This window comes from Eptesicus fuscus, chromosome 11 (assembly GCF_027574615.1).
Source record: "Eptesicus fuscus isolate TK198812 chromosome 11, DD_ASM_mEF_20220401, whole genome shotgun sequence".
Classification (NCBI taxonomy): domain Eukaryota; kingdom Metazoa; phylum Chordata; class Mammalia; order Chiroptera; family Vespertilionidae; genus Eptesicus; species Eptesicus fuscus.
Window position 1 is genome coordinate 32,394,962 of NC_072483.1, and position 20,009 is coordinate 32,414,970.

The 20,009-nt window shown below is 40.6% G+C and overlaps 1 protein-coding gene across 1 annotated transcript in view; it reads right to left on the minus strand.

Moving 5' to 3' along the window:
- The window catches only part of NEB (nebulin), a 191,668-nt gene extending 172,000 nt beyond the window's left edge, over positions 1-19,668 (minus strand). Inside the window, exons 1-10 of the mRNA XM_054723403.1 lie at positions 19,607-19,668; positions 18,922-19,006; positions 18,364-18,428; positions 14,426-14,467; positions 12,096-12,299; positions 9,810-9,917; positions 9,226-9,330; positions 8,554-8,658; positions 7,758-7,862; positions 3,044-3,148 (exon numbers count right to left, since the gene is read on the minus strand). Coding sequence (XP_054579378.1) covers positions 3,044-3,148; positions 7,758-7,862; positions 8,554-8,658; positions 9,226-9,330; positions 9,810-9,917; positions 12,096-12,299; positions 14,426-14,467; positions 18,364-18,399 — 810 coding nt within the window. The 5' untranslated portion in view covers positions 18,400-18,428; positions 18,922-19,006; positions 19,607-19,668. The remainder of the gene's footprint in view (positions 1-3,043; positions 3,149-7,757; positions 7,863-8,553; positions 8,659-9,225; positions 9,331-9,809; positions 9,918-12,095; positions 12,300-14,425; positions 14,468-18,363; positions 18,429-18,921; positions 19,007-19,606) is intronic.
- Positions 19,669-20,009: the final 341 nt, after the last annotated feature.

The window sequence follows — 20,009 nt, forward strand, 5'->3', positions numbered from 1 at the left end:
TCTTCCATTTGTAATTAATTGTTACAATAAAACTACTCAACCCCAACTTTCCAAGCCAAATGAACTTAGCCATTACTTTGTGAGCTTTAACAAAACCTCTGGTTATATAGAAAGCAATACCATAACAAAATTTGGCTTGCAGGCCAATGAATGAGACTCATTTAGACTTCAAGAAATTTTAGTGAGAACTGGAAAGTAATTAAAAAATTAAACTGGGATGCATTCATAGACACCATAGCACCAGAGTCCTAGGCTGTGAAAGCCTTGGAGGGAGGAGTTATGTCTTCTTCATTTTGCATCCTCAGAATCTAATACAAATGCAGCCTGCAGAAGTTACCTTATAAATGTCTGTTCAACCGCACTAAATTGAACTGAGTCCATGGTATGTGGTTTCGAACGACCTTGGCTTGAGTGTTATTTGAATTAGCCTAGCCAACCCCAAACCTGGGCTCATGAGCCGGAGTCAGCTGGGTTAGAGCAGTTTCCCCTCCTTGGCTCACAGAATGTGTTAACAGACATAACCAATGTGTTTCAGAGTGTTTGTATGCCTAACCTCCCCCTCCCCCATCACACTCTTCAAGGAAAAAGAAAGTGGTTTTCTAATATACATTTAGCAGAACAAGTACTAAGGGTAACTGATGTGTAAAGACAGTGAGTTTGAGTTAAAGAAATTCCACCCCTCTCTCAAATGCCCTATGTCCTTCCTTCTCAAAAGGTTAATATGCTAATTAATAACCAAGTGGTTTTAATAGCTATACATTTAAGAGCTCTGGACCTGAATTCAGAAGCTCTGGGCCCACAACTTGACACCATCATTTCCAAAGGCATAACTTAGTCTCTCTAAGCTTCAGTTTTCTTAACCATATGTACTGACAATAATACGTATACAGAGGATTGTTGGGAATTTTAAATAAGATCATACATACACTGAAGAACGGTTTATAAACTCTGCAGTAATAAGCAAACGTGAGGTATAATAATTGTAACATGACAGAGAGTAAGAAACTCTGAAGAAAAGAAAAGTGTGTGTGTGTGTGTGTGTGTGTGTTGTGTGTGTGTGTGTGTGTGTATTCTTCAAAGGAAAGTTTTGCTGAGATAAAATTTGCTTTATACTGCTGATTAGTTTGCCTACCCTTTTTGTTTTTGAAACTTTAAAGAACTGAAGTCAATAAAAACTGATTTTTCAATTTGTTAAGACAGCCTACAGAAATGTTTCTAAACGTTTTGGAGAATAGACCTTATCAGGAATTTGAGAAAACTGTAAAATGCCCATAAATACTTACAACTTCAGAGATACTTGATGTGCACACACCAGAGGTTAAGATCTCCTATTGCAGAGATACTGCTATTCCTCTGCCTGCTGTCAAAGGCAGAAAACTCTAGGGTTGGGGGTGGGGAGCAGTTGAGCCTGATGCATCCCCAAACTGAGATATAGAGAACTTTGTAATAAAATGTAGGTTGAGAAGGCAGCAAATATTCTTAATGAGGTCCCAAAGTGGGCTATTATTTAGAACTAAGGATCACATATGTAGATTTGTTAAGCAAAATTGAGTAGGAGATTAATTCTCACAGTAAGAGATGGATGTCTGATGTTTTTAAACATATTAAACCAAGATGCAGAACTAAAGTGGAAGACTACCTTATCCAGAGTCCTTCCCCCTTCTCGCCCTTCATGAATCAAAGCTTGTCATTCCCTCCCACCCAGAACCCAAGTGGGTCCGGGTGGAGGCGGGTCTCTCACAGTCCGTGCCTGAGTCCTCCCAAGTCGGGGAAGATGTTCACTATGAGAGAGGAGGCTGGCGCTTGTTAACTGCCGAGGAAGGTATGGCCTCCCCTTTGCAGCCTAACTTAGTGAAGAGACTCACCATAAGGGAGTTTGAAAGTGATTTTAAGAATCATTTCCAAATACCCACAGTGCATACTCAATAAGGTAAAAGAATGTTGTCTTAGTAAGATATCTCTTAAAATATGCTTTAAATAAAAAGATTTATTTTTCTTTCTAAATGACTATTTGAAAACAGCTTTTTCTTTTTCTTCCAAAAAGATTAATGGTCTTTGCTCCCCTGATTTTATTTACAATGTCAACCCTTTCAGTAGGCCATCTCTTTATGAACAGTTCTGAAGTTAATTTCTGCTTAGCCCTGGGCAAAATCTCAGATTCATGGTATTCTTATTAGTGAAATTTTACTGTACATAAAAATTTAAGAACCAACTGAGACTCAACTCCACAGAGGGCAAAGAAAAGTATTTATTTAAAAGTAGCAGTATCCCAGGAGAAAGTGGGCTGATTTGGACCAATTTTTAAAAGGGTATTTATCAGGGATCTATTCATCAGCTGAACATCTGTCTCTCTGCATTCCTCAGAGCTAGCTTACCACCCTAAATATAGGCTGACCAGGCTGTTTGCCAAGGCCTTGCAAGTTATGAGGTGCCTTCCCCACAGCTGTCAATCTAAGCTATGTCTGAGAGACCACTCATACATTCTTATTTTCTCCAAGTCTGACTGAGAGCATAAAACTATATGTCTTCAAACTGGGTTAAAACAGATTCCGTGTGGTTACTAGGTTATCTGTGCCTATCACTTCCATAAGTCAAATATCAAAGGATATTAGGACATTGCTTCTGTTTTCAAAATACAGCTTTCATATTTACCAGTCACTAAGTCATCAAGCTGGCTGAATATTTCTTGACACAGTTTTATGATGTTCATGGATGTATTGCTTTTGCTGTAGCATTTTCATGGTCATATGCAAAAATACTCAGTGTTTACTTTCTATCTTTTCACCTTAGTTATTTTTTCTGAGGGTTGAGGTTTTTTTAAATTTCAATTGATTGGTTTTAGAGAGAGAGGAAGGGAAAGAGAGAGAGAGAGAGATTTGTTGTTCTACCTATCCACACATTTACTGGTTGCTTTGTGTATGTGAACCCAAACCTTAGCCTATAGGGACAATGCTCAAACCCACTGAGCTACCCAGCCAAGGTGAGGTTGAGATTATTAAGCAGAGTTTTCAAGGGAACTGGCGTTCTAGTCTTGTTCACTTACCTTGCTCGCTTGATCGTTCACTTTCTTGGCAAATATTATATCTGGAGGATCTGCCAGAGATGTGAAATGCGTTTGCTGTTCAATGTGACCTTTTTTGTAGGAAATCTGACCAAAAGAAAGGGATGTAAATGAGCCATCAATAGTTATTCCATTTCTCATGTTCCATTTGTTGACATTTTTAAAAGACTATGTTTTTATCTTTACTTGAACTTTGAACTTTAGTGTACCAATGGCACAGTTTATCCTTGTAGATGTTAAATGGCCTTCCCTCAGCATTACTGGTGATTTCTCTCTTTGAGTTTTCTCTCCTCTCCAAGATTATTGGCCTTAAATCTGTTTCCTTCCATTTGACTCCACGTCATAATCTGCAACTGATATTATTCTCTTAACCAGCATCCTTAACTCCCAACCTCTTGTCTTTCCATCACACCCGTTAGCCTACTGCCAGCTTTAGATTAACTTATCCACACACTTCTTACATCCAGGATGTTGAGTGCTACTGAAGAAAATCTATGGATTGGGTAGTGATAACATGATAAGAAAGGTTAAAAGGGTCACAGGAAGAAGGGACAGAGGAGGAAGAGGGAGCCTCTTGAACCCAAGCCCTTAGCTTGAAATTTACATGCCTATCCAACGATATATTCTGTGAATAACAGCTTGCTTGGGGCTCTGTGCCCAGGACCTGAATTTATCCAATTTCTGCTTTGCCTTTATTGAAGCTTGAACATCCCATGTGAACCTCTGGTCAGCCTCTACTCCCAAGAGCTAGTCAAAAACCACAACACTGTCCTTAAGCCCCAATCAACTCCATCCTACCCTCAGCTTCCTCTTTCATAGAGTAAAGACAACCTACACACTTGTCTTTCCCTGCCTTCTCCCACCCCCATCATGGCTCAGAGGGGAAGCATCCTTTGCAGGGCGTAAGACCAGCACAATGCAGAACACGCACAGATCCCCAGACACATGAAGCCCTCTATGTCTCTGGACCCCACACATGCTGCTTCCTTTCTCTGGGATGCCCCAACTCCACCTTCTCTCCATTTGCCTGCAAACTGCTACTTGTTCTCCAGGTCTCAGGACAAGCACAATTTCCTCTTTTGTGCCCTCCCAGACTCCATGACCTTCTCTGGTGTTTTCACTCAACTTAGCCCTTACCTCCTTTATAGGAATCATCAGATGACACTGTAACTGGCTGTTTACACATCTGTCCCTCCTTAGATTGGGAGCTCTGGGACGGCAAAGAACATAACCTATCATCTGGGAAGCTTTGTGGCCTGCACAGAACCTTACTAGAGTTGAGGGCTCAATGACTAATTTCTGAATGTGTGATTTATGCACCGAGGCCATCGGGGCAAGTCTATAGAGGAGAAACATCCTCCCAACTCGTTCACTACTCAACTATGAGACTTCTACCCTCCCTATTTCTCCTTTCACCTGGCAATATCCTTATTTATAAAGTGAAGAGGTTGTATGTAGTTCTAAGGTCCCAATCATTTTCTTCATGCTTTAACCAAGTCTAACTCTATCTCATTCTAATAATATCTACCTAGTATCTATAACAAAAGCTTTCATGAACATTAAATCAAGTAAGATAAAAAAGACAGATTTTTAAATGTATTCATTGAATTCCAGTGCATAATTTCTTTTAAATGAGTAAAGACCTATGTTAGGCGTACGGCAACCTGTATTTTCCATGACTGGCTAAGTCCTTAAGGAGAAAGGAACATTCTTCCAGGAGAAACGCTTATTAAGTATGACATCCTGTCAAGAGCTTTCTGAGAAGTCAGTTCTAGAAGTCCTAATTTCTCAGGAACCTTGCTCAGAATACTGTCTATTTAAAATTTTGTGCTCTGGATCAGCTGAAGGACTCTCTTAGTGTTTACTTAATCTTTACTTAGATAATAAAGAAATCACGATAATTAGGGTTAAGAGAAACCCAGGAAGAAGATACAGGAGAAGAAGAGGGATCCTCTGAATCCAAACCCTTAGCTTGAAATCTACATGCCTACCCAGTGGTATATTCTGTGGACAATAGCTTGCTTGGCGCCCAATAATTGTAAAAATTCATGATGCTGACAGCAGTATTAATAGGCATGTCAGTAATCTGATACTTAGTGCATACTGAGTCTGTAATAAAATAAAAGCATACCTTTACTGCCAAGTCTTTCTGAGCAAGGACAGAAAGATTTTATTTCATTATTATAATTCACCTTCATTATGTCTTCTATTGAGCTATCTCAAAAGATGTGGCCAACATTAATTGCTCAAAGTCCATAGCACTAGAGTGGCATGGAGGCAACCCTTCATCTCTCCACTTTAAGGATAAAGGGAGACATTAGGAGATTAAGTGTCTTCTTGGAAACCTCCCCTTAGGCTTAGATGACACACTGGTTCCCCTTCAACTTCTCCAACCATCTGTCCCCTCTTTCTTTTGCCGGCTCCTTTCCAGATGTCCACAGTGTGGGTGTCCTTTACAACTCGGCCCTTGGTCATACACAGTTTTGCCTTCCTCATACATTTTTATGTCTTCAGTTGTCACTTATATTTTGATGAATCTCAAATATTAATCTCTTGTCATCTCACATTTATGCAACAGTACTAAATTTCTAATTTATCCATAGGGTGCCTTGATCTGAATATTCCCTCCATTATTTCAACTCTATTTCTCCTTAACTAATGAATCTCTACCAGTTATACTGCTATCCACCCTGACCGCCAGTCTTGGTAATAAATTCATCTGTGGCTCCTTTCTCTCTTTTGTTTCCAATATCCAATATCATTAACACTTTTTAAATACTTATTACCTTAAGATTTTTTCCCCTCCTCTTTGTCCCCATCATCCTTCTGATTCATCTATATTACTAAAATAGTCTTATACAAACAGTCTCCTATGATTTTGCCTAGTCCCAAACTATCATATTATCCATCAGTATTTCTCTGGATTCTACTTTTATCTTATAATGAGATTTTCCCAAAATCTTATGATGCCTCCTACTGCCTACCACATCATATTAAAGCTATTTTGCATGATTTTCAAGGTCCTGGTGCCAGTTTCTTGCAAGTGCCTTTGTAACTTGGCACCCACAGCATTCACTTTCTTAGTCCCCTGATGCCCCAAACTCATTTCACCCCTGTCCCTTTGTTCGAGAGTTCTCTACTTGAAATGCCCTTCCTGTTCATCACTGCCCATTCTCTTAAAATCACCACTTCCACATGGCCTTCTCTGATTACTCACATGTGTCTTATCTTTCTCTTAGCAAGCACTAGACTGTAGAGCTTGTATTTTTTAACTTTTTTCTTGTGGTTTAATATATAACAATTTCATCTGACCAGCTTGGCTATAGGTTTTTCAAGGAAAATGATGAAAACTGCTTATTGTATGCTTCTGTCCTGCCAGGGATGCATGCATATTGGACTTTCAATAACTAGTTATTGATCACTTGGTAAAGGTCACATTATAGTACATATTCATGAGATACAGAACCAAAAAGCTAATCTTAAAAGAAAAGCAGAAGGTCCCCACACATTAAAATTGGCACACTAGAGGGCCTTGCAATTTTTACACCTTCTTTAGTTCTTAGCTTATCATATGCAAGAATAAGAATATATCTGCTATATTTTAACCAATTACATGCAACCTGGGATAGAAAATACATCCACTAAATTTGCAGGTGGTATCAAGTGAGAGGCAATAAAAATGAGAACTCCAAAGTTGGATACACCAACAAATGAGTATATATAATTTTAGTGCAGGGCAAGATAGAATCGTAATATCCATTAGAAATAAATCCCAATAAGTTTTAAGATGCCAACTGGCTTGTTAAGTTCATATTGAATATAAGAACTTCCAGGGATCTAGCTGACAACTCATTGAAAAACAACTTGGCATTTTATAATAGAGTGCTCTCCTAAAGACTTTGAATTTTCAGCGTGGCCTCTAGCAAATCCAGGGGCAAAGAAATAAAGCAACTTCAAACAAGGGGAAGTGCTGGGCCCATGCAAGGCTCTCTGCTGCCGCTGCTTCCGACCTTAGGGACTCTATCAGGGCTTTAAAGTTCCTCTAATAAACAGCTCACAAGGTCTAAAATTCTAGCCAGTGGGACTGCTAACATTTTTGCTAAGTCTGTAAGATCCTCTATGTACACCGAGGGCAAGAGGTCTTCGTGGGATAACTACACACATGTTTGGTCAAGTACGTCAGTCAAGTCCCTATGCAGGAAAACGGGGGACACGCCACAATTCTGACTTTATGATTCAGATAGCAAGTCAAAATCTTTCAATAATATCATTTACTTAATAAGCTTGGGAAGGTGGCGGTGATTCCAATGGGTTTTAAAAATGCTACTCTAATATACAGGAAAACTCAGCTCCAGCCAAGGGGACAGAAGAGAGCATGCCCTTGTGGGAGGAACATTGGCCTTGGGATCCACAAGACCAGGCTTCCTGTCTGGGTTCTACCACTAAAATACCTATGTGGCCTTAGACTTAGGTTCCTCACCTGTGAGAAAAGGGGATTGGACTAAATTCTATCTAAAGTAAATGATAAAATCTAGTTCCAATTAGACATAAAAAATTATAATGATTCTGATATATTCCTCCTCTGCAATAATGGCATTTAGTCTGTTCTAACGAATTGCAATGAACTCTGGCCAGACGATGTAATTTGAGGCGCCCGAGTGCACACTACAAATGGTGCTGACTGCCGTTCACTTACATCACTGAGAGCTTTCTGGGCTTGGGCAACCCTCCTCAGCTCCGGGCTGTCATTGTAGGGGTAAAACAAACTTTTGTCTGCATCCCACTCTTCGGTGTATAGTTTCTATATCAGAAAAGAGTGAAAAGTTGTGAGAAAATGAAATCACACGAGAAATACATAATTCTCAATTCACCCATCAATGGCATAAAAACCAAGGGCAAGGTGAGAGCAAAGGTAAATGGAACTCACAGATCACCTCCCCCTTTCCATCCAATCCAAGTCAGAGTTATTAATAGATTCTCCTGCTTCTCCTGACAAATCTTACTGACACAAGGGCAGCTGAGTTTAATTCTGTTTCATCTCCTCTCTGTGGCTTTACCTACCTCCTGCAACAAGTACCAATGCAGGTGTAAGGAGCCAGGAAGCTACTTAATATAGTTTCTGTCACAAAATAGACCCTTCATAAGAGTGACAGCCAAGAATATCCAAAGTGTAGCACAGGGTCTACAGAAAAACTAAAATATTGCTTCGTGGGCCTGCATAGCTGGATCTCAGGAGCATCTTTGCCTTCCTGCCTCCTACTCCTCCCCCAAGTGGCTCAGGTTCCTGATAGGACCCTCTCCTCTGCTCTGCCCAGGGCTTTCTTCTCAGTTCCTTCTTGCCAAGCTCTGTCCCTGCAGCCCCACGGGTCTCAAGGCGACTCACACAAAGACTGGAGAACTGTGTTTCAGATTACCAAGAGTTTAGGAGTATTCCTCTAAATGACATGGTAGGGAAACAGGAGACAGAGGGGTGACAAAGAAGAGGCCCTTACCTTACTGAACAGGGCTGTGTTCTTAATGGCATGGACAAGTTCAGGGGCATCAGGGGGAAGCAGGTACTTATCCTTGTTGTCTTCCCAGTTCTGCTTGTATAAAACCTAAACAAAAAGAGCAGAGGGCTTGATGTCTCCCTGTGGACATGAGGATTGAGAACAAAGTTTTCTAGCATCGATTAGGAAAACATCGACCACACCAACATCCCATAATAATTTCCTCGCATTTAGTAAGCTTTTTCTTGGAAAAAAATATCTAATTTTTAAAACTTAATCATGATTCTGATTCTCTATAGATTCCTTTCAAATGCTGCAACCTATCCATCATTGGCTGAATTTGGATGGTACACGTGTGTGTGTTTTTTTACTTACATGGTGTTTTCAAAAAGTGTTTTTAATTAGTTCCCTACATTTAAAATTTGCAGATTTATCATAAAAATTCAGCTCCCACTTCCTTAAAAAATAAGAGACTCTGACAACACGGGGACTGCGTTCCATGCAGCAACTGCAATGGAGTCACACAGGCTCTCCAATCCACCTAGCTCCTGCGGCCACTCGGTCATCTGGGCAACCTCCCTGACACGCGTGCCCTTAGAGCTCACAGTGCCTGTGATGCAGGGGCCTGGCGAGCAGGGTCAGGCCCGTCCAGTGCCATCCATCCCATGACCTTACCTTACTGACTTGCTGCGACACTTTCTTTGCATGTTCAATGTCCTTTGCTTTTTCATCTACATGACAGATAGTTTTAGCAATATCACCATCCATTCGATATTTAACCTGCAGAAATAATGTCCAGTTAGAATTCAGGACAGGCAAGACCATGTGAGTATATTAAAGAATATCTTATCAACAAAGAGCATCCACCCAATCACTCTATGTCTGCATCACAAAGCAAAGTTTCTTTATTTCCAGTAGAAAACGATGATCGTTGAAGATCTGCAGAGCCCTGTAGTTACTGTGTGTCTGCTTTCCTGGCTGAATGTCAGCCTCCCTTGTGCTCCAGGAGGGAGGACCACAGTGAGTTGGAACTTCCAAAAGCACATCACCTCTTAAGTTAACTCTCTGAACAAGCTTTTAGAAGTCTCTTTGGGCTCACATTTAGAGCAGCATCATCTATGGCCAATGTTTCCTCTGGATTCCTGAACTGGCTCACGGTAATTCAACCCCTTATCCTCTCCACACCTACTTAAAGCCAGTTCCCAGTGGTAGGCATATTTTTATATGTGTCTGTGTTTTATTTCAGCAATGCCGCCCACCTCACTGAGTTGGTCTTGTACTTTCTTGATTCTGCGATGTTCTGGGGTATCGGTTGTGATGGTGGATGGCTGTCCTTTTCCTTTTTCATAGTTTTCCTTGTATTTATTCTGAAAAGAATAGCAGATATTAGCCTAAAATCTTATGAAATTTATGCAGCAGCAGAAATTTCAGGCAATGCATTCATCCCCATCTGATAAAAAAAATCTGCAAGTTATAACAATTATCAGTTTTAACAGCATTTTTTTGTCCTCTACTCTGATTCTCAGCAAACACTAAAATAGATTTGTTAATTGCTTTTCCTAAACATGGATGTATAATAGAGACAGTAGAAATGGTATTACAGACTATTGTCTTGGAAATGCCCTAAAATGACTCTCTTAATGTTTTTATTGTCTGAGTGCACACATAAAAAGCTTGAAATGCAATAATTTTAGAAAATAAATACAGAAATGGAACCAAATGTGAAAAGATTTAATTGCTAATACAATGCAAAAATATTCATTTCAAAAGTTGCAGCTAAACTCAGTGATCTGGATAGTTGACATGCCACCTGAATTAATGGAAAATCTCCATTATGGAGTATTTTGAAAAGAAATGCAATTTTATTGTTTCTGCTAAATATGCAATGAGTTTTTACCTTATATATAATATGCATAATTTATTATTATTAATGTTTCAAGAGTATTCATGAGTGGAGTAGTCAACAATCTAAATTATATTATTGATTTAGTTACTAACCACTTTTAAAATATTAAAAACCTTTGCCAGCATTCTGCTCAGTCTACCAGAAATTCTAGGATATCAGTGTCTGAATTAATGAGATTTTTATGGCAATTAGTTGACAAAAATAATTTCTATTTTTGCTCAGTACTACAGTGATAAAAAAAGGCAAGGTTATCTTATTTTTAGAAATCTAAGTTTTAGATCATTCAAGAATATGAACTAGAAATGTACTCAATAGTCCCCAAAAGTTAACACTCAACCAAAAGTAAGTATTTATTGCCCAACCACTACAGGATGCTTTTGACCTACTAGTAAACATTAGTCTTATATAAACCAATGTTCCCTGAGATACTTTACTTTTTTTTTTCATGCCTCAAGAGGACATGCAATCAGGCTACCTAGTGAGACCTCAGCCCACCATAGACAATCAACAAATTAGATCCATTCAAATGGGTCTGATTCTGCTACTCATCAGTGTAATTTACACAACTTTAAAGACCAGGTGCCATCAAGAGCAGTGAAGCCTAACCTGGACCACACCTTAGAATCACCTGAAAAACTCTTAAAAATCCTTCTACACTGGCCCCAAACCCAGACGGATAAAACCAGAATGGCCCAGGCATTAGTAGTTTTAAAGCTCCCAGGGGATTATAACCGTACAGCCATAGTTCAAAACCGCTGTTCTAGGGTACAGCTGAACATTCTTATCTGTGCCGGGCCAGCACAGCCAAGGGTTAGGTGAGCCTGAGGGGGAGGGGGGGAGCAAAAGATTAAAGAAAAGACAGACCAAGAGAATAAGCTGGGGCTCGGTGGATCTCCTGTGCCTGGCTGAGGCCACAGAGAGAGATCCAGATGGCAAGATGATGCTTTATTTTATAGCCAGAGGTAAACAAGGTAGTCGTTACAATGTTCTTGTGAGTTTCACTTGTTTTGGCAGCACTTGCTGCACCTCCCACAGCCCATTAGCTACCCAGGAAGGATCTAGGGAGTGTCATAAGGTCAAGCTTAATTATGCTACCAGGGCTCTGCCCTCTCAGCTGGGACTTGTTTGTGGCTTTGCCAGCAGGTCAGTCTGAGGCTTAACCCTATAACCCCTCCCTACATCGATCCTTAGTTTCTTAGTCTGATCCTGGTTTTCTAAGCTACATGTTCTTCACCATCCATCTCTTAGAGATCGACTTAAGAGGCATCTTGCTCATTATTTAAATAGATGCTATTTACTAGTAGCTTCTGTGAACTGATGTCAATTAAATCTGTCTTTATGATTTCATTTTTCTAGATTGGCTAATTGTGACTAAATACCAACAAGTGCTTTATAAACGGCCTAATGCTTATTTTGCAGGAATAATTTAAACAAGGATGCTTTTCCTGATGCTGCAATGGTGCAAATAAATTACAGGAAAGGAAAACTCAAGACTCGCAAGAGTATACATTTCTTCAAAATAATTTTGTCTCATACAAGGCTAAGGAGCAGAATCCAGCCAGCATCCAAAACAGAGTTGGTTGAGATCAATAATTTCTCCGTAATAAATCCAGGTTAGCAGAAGTCATGTGAAACTTACTATGCTAAAGAGGTCCTGCATTTTCCGACTGTGTGCAATGTAGGGAGTCATGAACTTCGAAGAGTCCACTTTCTTCCTGATAACCTTCTTCCTCTCCGCCGGCTTTCCTGGTTCTGGCTGGGCCAGCCCTGGTTTCGAAGGTTGTGATTGCTCATAGTCAGATATTGTCTTTGTCGTCGTAGTTTCATAGATTTCTGTTATTGTCTGAAAATTCGACATACAGTTCAACATCGTTATAAAAGTAAAAACTGCAGTAAGCATGATCTTGGTATTCTGACTTATATCCCTGGTGTTACTTCTCCATAACTAAAATAGGCCAAAGCAGAAAATCACACACTATGTCCATTTGAAAGCACATTATGTCACATACATACTGCTGATGGTTCAAGATTGCATGGAGTAGAAAAGTTGCTTCTTATTAATTTACAACATTGCCTTAAAATTCCACTTGCAGAAAGGAACTCAAAACACTTTAAGGTGGGATTAAAATAAGAAGTAAAGTATTCTTGAACATTTAAAAGTATTTTTAAGTTGACTGGGTAAAGTAAAAGCAAACTTGGGGTCAGAGGACAAAAGATTAAGACAATAAAATAAAGCTCCCATTCTTGACTTTGATATTAACTTTTAAATACGTTTAAGGAAAAGTTGGTTCGTTATTCTGAAGATATTTAAGCATTCTCCCCTGTAGTATGAGACAAAGAATAATGAACTTTATAAAAAATGAATCACATCAATATTACAAGTGATTACCATGCGCTTGGCTTAGTAAGTTAGTTAATGTGAACTGGAATGCCATTTATACTAATAAAGGACAGGAATAATGATGACAACATAATGGGGTAATTATCCTCACAACAGCCCTATGTATGTGGTAGGTGGGAAATTACTGTTCCTTTCAAAAAGTTCTAGTGAAAGAAACTAGGGCCCAAAGTTCAGGTCTAGTCCAAGGTTAAAAATACTGTATGTAAGAAAAGACAATAAGCAGCCAAGTCTTCAATCAATCTCATAATATAATTTTCTTTACAGCTAAAACCACCTGATCAAAGGCAGAGTTCTAGCATCAATTTTGAGAAAAGAAACCTAATAAGGAAATTGTGTATCTAAGACAACTTTCTCTAGTGTTGTCAGACCATTGCTAATAGGCTGCTTTCTGCTCATTATTTATGACTAGAGGCTCGGTGCATGGATTTGTGCACCATTGGGGTCCCTCAGCCTGGGCTGTGCCCTCTCGCAATCCAGGACCCCTCGGGGGATGTCAGACTGCCAGTTTCGGCCCCATCCCTGCTGCGAAGATCTGGCCGAAACTGGCAGTCCAACATCCCCGGAGGGGTGTAGCAGTGCGTGAAGAGGCAGGCGGCCAGGGAGGAGCCGGGGCCGGGCGCTGTGCGCCGTGTCACTCTGGCTCATCCCTCTCTCATCCCCAATGCGCCTGCTGCCACCGCCACTCAGGTAGTGCTGCAGAGGAGGCGGGAGAGGTTTGCGCCACTGCAGCTCCGCTTGCCAGCCCTGAGCCTGGCTTCTGGCTGAGCGGCACTCCCGCTGTGGGAGCGCACTGACCACCAGGGGGCAGCTCCTGCGTTGACCGTCTGCCCCCTGGTGGTCAGTGCGTATCATAGCGACCAGTTGACTGGTCGTTCGGTCATTGGGTTGCTAAGGCTTTTATAGATATAGATGTGTGTTTGACCATGAGAAACTAACCAATTTACAGCATCTACAGATGTTAGTTTCTATGAAGTCACAGGCTCTCTGAGTAGGCTTTAGGGTTAGTCATCCATATCATTGTTTGTCATGCTCAAGAGAAACATCTCCATGCAGAAAATGAGGCATGAGTGAGATATTTCACCTTGGGGGGAAATGCTTCAATTTGGGATATGGGAATGGCTTTCTCAGAATTCCTTATGTGCTAAAGTCTAAGTAGCATTTTATGACACTGCCAAGGACAAAGGGTTACAGGCACCATCCCTATCGGCAGAGATGGTGCCCAACAGTTACAACTCTACACAGCACACCTGCTGGCCCCAATGCGAATTACAAGTTCAAGGCCATCCCTTTGCTGCAGAGTGGTGATAGCCACTGACGTTACTCTAATTAGCATCACCTGCATCAAAAATACCACATGAACTATGGAGGGAGCCATCCCCCAGCATCTTGGATAGGTTGAATGGCAACAACAGAGATAAAACCTGTCAAACAGGTATCATTCCTTCTTGTACCCCCAGCTGCGGAGCACACATGGGTAAGTGATCCTCCCTCAGATTCTTTTTGCCTGCTCTGTGGCTCTTCCTGCTTTAATGAGCGTGCAGGTCATGCAGGTGTGGGCTGGGTCTTACCTCACCCGGCACCTCTTCATAGACTGTCTCCTCCGTGTAGTACTATAAATAGAGCACAAAGGTGAGGTCATGAGAACCAAAGCAGAAATCACCTCTCCTCTGCCTCCGCTACGCCACCTGGGTTATTTCTCTAGCCCACTTTGGTTTGCTACATGTGGGGAAGGAAGCAGAAGAGGGAGCCTGTTCATATTCTGGACCCCATTTTAAGTCGGCGAAACTTTGGGGAAGCTGAAGTGGACGCCATCAGACTGGACAAGGAGATGCAGAGTGATGAGAAAGGGGTCTGGGGCCGGTTACTAGTCCTGGGAGGCTATTTTACTTGGTATAAGTAACATTTTTTTCTTCTGGTACCCAAGTAGAATTTGCTGGGAAAAGAATATAATAATAATACCTGGAGTGGGTGAATAATCAGTATCCAACACTAACACAATTATAAAGTAAATTGCCTTTCCTATGATGTAAAAACCAGAGAGAAACTCTGATGAAACTCACTGCAGGCTAACTAATAATAAAACAAAACAGAAACCTCAGTGTGAATAAAATTTTTAAATGGATTGTATCATGGAAATAATAGATCTCAATTATCCCTAGATCACCCTGATTGCTAAGTAATGAGCTTCTTCCAGAGTGTCAAGCGAATCCCTTTCCAGTGGTGTGATGATCCTAAAGGGGTATTAAAAGGAACATTTACAAATGCCCAGGAGGGAAGGAAAAAATGAGAGATTCCTCATCACAAAATGTGGGAGTTGGGCAGCCATTTGCCGCTGATGGCTCAGAGGTGCCTGCAGCCGGGACCTGAAATCGAATCTACTTTTGTTCTACTTCTGACATCACCAGCAATAAATAGACACGGATAGGAACTGGCTGACATTTTGTTTCAGATGCGTAAGGAGAGTGGAATCCTGCCCCCAGCCTCAGCCAGCCAAGCTGGGGGAGCAGGGGGAAGACTGGTGTAGGCCAAGGCACACAAGAAGGGGATGAAAATGAAACACTTGGCTCGTTTTCTCCGTCAAAAAAAAAAAAAGTATAGGTTTTATGCTTCATTTTTCTTTTCTTTGTCACCAAAACATACACTCGGGGAAGTGAAAAACCATTGAACAAGAAATTTCCCTTGGTGGCCTTTTGTCTTCTGCCCGTGGCTCAGTGAACTCTCAACAAGTTATTGACCCATGGTCAATAGGCCACATGCTCCATTTCACTTGCAGAAAAATTAGTATAAACCTCCCCTAATGTCCCTCACTCTTGCACTTTCTTTGCTCCTTTACTATTTATTTTTTAATTTGAAATCTAACTCCATCTCTGTGTCCTTACACAAGGCAACAGAAATCACCGGCACTTACAGGACCGAGAATATCTCGCACATGCTGGTGCTCCATCCCTGGGAAATATCATTTGGACACTGTGGGGAATATTATTTGAGGCGGATCCAATGGAACCATTCCTCTGGCCACACAAAACATCAGTGACTTGCGAAGAAATATTAAACTTAAACGAATGATTCATAACTGTTTGGGATCTTCGCTAGCAGCCAAGTGAAAGCAGCTCTTGGGTAGCCATCCAATTTTACCTTTGCTGGGCTCTCGTGATTGGTAAATGTATCCTAGAAATAAGCTTATAAAAAAGGCAACATGACCCAAGTGGTTGGCGTTAACTTGTATGCCAAGCCTCACTTTTTAAAAGAGCTCTGCCACTAATTAGGTAGTACATGGGTTGCTTCGTTTCCTTTCTTTCCAAGTTCATTTAAATTTGAGTAGAGAGTGACAGTACGATTTTATTTAGATGCCTGAGATCCCTAGGAGATGTATTTTTAAAAGCAAATTCCGGCCTGTTTTGTGAACTCTCCCCTGACTGTTTTCTCAAATCTGCCACTACCCCATTCTCGTGTCATCTTTTTTGAGGTCAGAGAGACCTTGGTTCAACACTCTCTGGCAGGAAGTCTATTAGTTTAGCACCTGCTGGTCAGACCCGGAGCAGTAATGGGGACAAAATGGCAAGGACGAGAGGCCTAAAAATAACCCCCTCCATTTTTATGACATCTCGTTAAATCAATCGAGTCCATTGCTAAGGACAGTTTTCAGTGACCGATGAGCACAATTATATTAAGAAGGTCAAGGAATGTTTAAGTTGGAAGCTAAAAAGTATTCCTGGTTTTAGCATCACAGGAAAGGCAATTTACTTTGTAATTGTGTTAGTGTTTGATACTGATTATCCAACCCTTTAGAGACATATGTGAAATGCACACTAGTGATAATTTTGAATGTTGAGAAATGTGGCCTTTGGCATTGAAGCCAGAGAGTTTAAATGTTATATTGGATGAGATTCATTCTGGGATGTGTGTGTGTGTGTGTGTGTGTGTGTGTGTGTTTTTGTGTTTCAGTAATAAAAGCAACTTTATTTGTAGAATAAAATAAAATTTTCTTCATCTAAATATAGACTGCTCCTGCCCTGGCCAGTGTTTCTAAGTGGTTAGGGCATTTTCCCACACACCAAAGGTTCATGGGTTTGATTCCTGGTCAAGGGCATGTACTTGGTTGCAGTTTTGATTGCTGGCCCCAATCAGGGCATGTGCAGAAGGCAACCAGTCAATGTGTCTCTCTCGAATCAATTTTTCTCTCTCTCTTTCCCCTTCACTCCCTCCCTTCCACTTGCTCTAAAACAAAATCAATGGAAAAAAATCCTCAGGTAAGAATTAACAAAAGTAAACAAACAAACAAAGAAATATAGACTGGTCCATAAAATAATCTTCCAAAGACAAATTTTGGCACTTTCATTTGAAATTTGATTCTAGGTAGCTCTTAAAGTTATTTTCATTTTTTTCAAAAGCACAGATTTTTCAAAACTGCCTCCAAGTTCATATATGTATTTATATCACCATCAATTAGTAATTGTTAACCACTTTTATATTCAATGGCAGTATATTTATATGGATGTGGAACTAAAGGCAAGAGCTGGTGAAGGAAAACCATAACATGATAAAAACAAAATTATATATATATATACATATATATATATATGAAATAAACAACAACTTTGTAAAATATGTTAGACATCCACCAATAATCTGGAGGGAATCTTTCAAGATGCCACTGTGGTCTTTGTTCTTTTTCAAAATTCAAATGCAAAGCTAGTTTTGTTCCCTTGGGTGAATGCAATGGAGTTGGTGGGAAACTGTGGTTCCAACTCTTCCTTGGGAGCGTCCTGAGTTAACTTATTTATTTGCTTACTGATTTTTTTTTTTAAGAGAGAAACATGGATGCAAGAGAGAAACATCGATTAGTTGCCTCCCGTACACACCATGACTGGGGATTGAACCCGCAACCTGGGTATGTGCCTTGACCGGGAATTGATCCCGTGACCTTTTGTTGAATTGAACCCGTGACCTTTTGTTTTACGGTGGCCGCTCCAACCAACTGAGACACATGGCCAGGGGTGAGTTTACTTTTATATGTGTGTGCATGCACATGTACATGTATATAAAATCTCACATATGCATTTAACTCATATCTCCCTATAGATAATCAGCTGCTTGAAGTAAAGAGTTTTCCCTTCTATTTCTTTGCAGACACTAAGAAAGAGAAATCAGTTTCCAGAAGTTTTTCTCCATCTTCTCTGTCCCTTCGGGGTTGGGAGGTGGGGGAGAAGGTCGTTTTAGTTAGAACACAAATTAACATCTGCCTTTTCCCTACACTCTGTGTTTTGTTTTGTTTTTGAGACTTTAAAGAAAAGCAAAAGTGGGAAACAGTGGTACTTCTTTTCAATTTTAAATCCCACATAATTACAGTGAAACTGAATATAAAATATTCCTTTCTCGTGCTTTAATGATGACTGTTGTGAAGTTATAACAGGCATTGTATTTTTCAAATGATTAATTCACCTGCATGGCTTTGATTGTTGCTACATAAAATGCTTTGCCGTCGGAGTCAGTTTTTGTATCTTACCTCCACCACCTCCTCATATTCTTCGTCATCTGCCATGTTCTCAGAGTAGTAGTGGCACCTACACACTGCTCATGTTCCAGACAAATGAAGATACGTTAGCATCTATCCCCGGGACTGAAATCCGCTTATACAACATTATAAAAGCAGAATTTAAAATCTTATCCGTTCTACACGTACATATATGTTTTCAGGCTAAGTGAGAAAAGACATTTAAGTGCAGGTTTAAAAGAATGAATCTGGTTGTGGCTACAAGATCAACTTAGTCCAAGTTGTAACACAAAGACGGGGACCCCGGAGGGGAGGGGTGGTGGTAAGGGAGCGAGAGGATTTAAATCAAAGGAACAGAGTACTTCAACTTCCAAATACTTGGAGAGAAACATTTTCAAACAAAAGGAATGTCAGCTCGGCTTTCGGAAGAAATTGTCATTTTCCCCCGTAGCACCAAGATTCTAAGAGGTCTCCATATGCTCTGATACACGATACACAGTATATCTTACGTCTCAGACGAGAACATAGCAAAATAAACCTGCCAATAGATTTTAAAAGAAAAATAGAAACCTCAAGGCAATGGGTTTATTTTCCTCCCGAACACCATCGGCTTGTGTGGACTGCTCTCTGTCGTTTCTGTAGCTCTCGTTCAAACCTGGAAAAGAACAAATTGTTGACGCGCTAACTGAAGGATGCAGGAGGTTGAGGGTCTTCGACCTAAAGCTCCTAATTCGGGCACCAACGAAAGGATCTCCCAAGGCCTTTGTGGGCAGACGCCAGGGAGTGGGGCTCTCCTGATAAAAGCGGATGATGACTTGGAGCAGCTGTCCCTTGGCCCAGACATATTTGCCATGTAAACCTATACCCTGCTGTGGCTGGTTTTGTTAAGCTAGCGAAACTGCCACTCCTCAGGCAAATGAAGCCCAGTAGAAAAGGATAAATATAGGATCCTTTTTCGTACTAATATATTTAGGAAAAAAAAAAATCAAAGGCAAAAATGAAAAGGTTTTGTTAGACCAGAGAGCCAGCTCGGTTAAGCAATGAATTGGTTAGTATCAGACTTGATTCTAACCACACACTACATGTCGGATATTAGTCGGGCCTGGGTACGGCGATGGCGTTACAGACTTCCCTCGTCACCGTTTCCATCACCAGTTTCCCCAGTTAGGACCCACCACTTTGGAAAATACTTCAAGGGAAGGTGTGGCATGTCTCCTGAAAGAACATTACAGAAAAAGCCATAAAGGGGCCTTACCTTCAATCTATCAAATAAATTTCCTCAGCAGCAAAGCCTCTCCCAACTCTCCCCTCCTGAGAACCCCAAGCAAGAGCCAGCGTGGTGCCTGGGCTCCCAATTATCATGTGGCAAGAGCAGCCAATCAGATCTTGAGTTGCTCAAATTTCAGAAGCTAAATATACTGAGTGATCTTCTGAAAACCACCTGTTCATCAATTTCACTAAAGGATAAAGGGTAACAAATTGCTTGCTTAGAACTATTCAAATGTAGCGACATTTTGCCCAACTTCCAGCATATGGGGTTCAAATTTACGTGAAATCTCTCATTTACTGCAGCCCTGTTTAATGCCATATTCGGAGAAATGAATTTGGAGAAAAATGCCATATTCGCAAAAGAATTTGGAGAAAAACAAGCATGATTT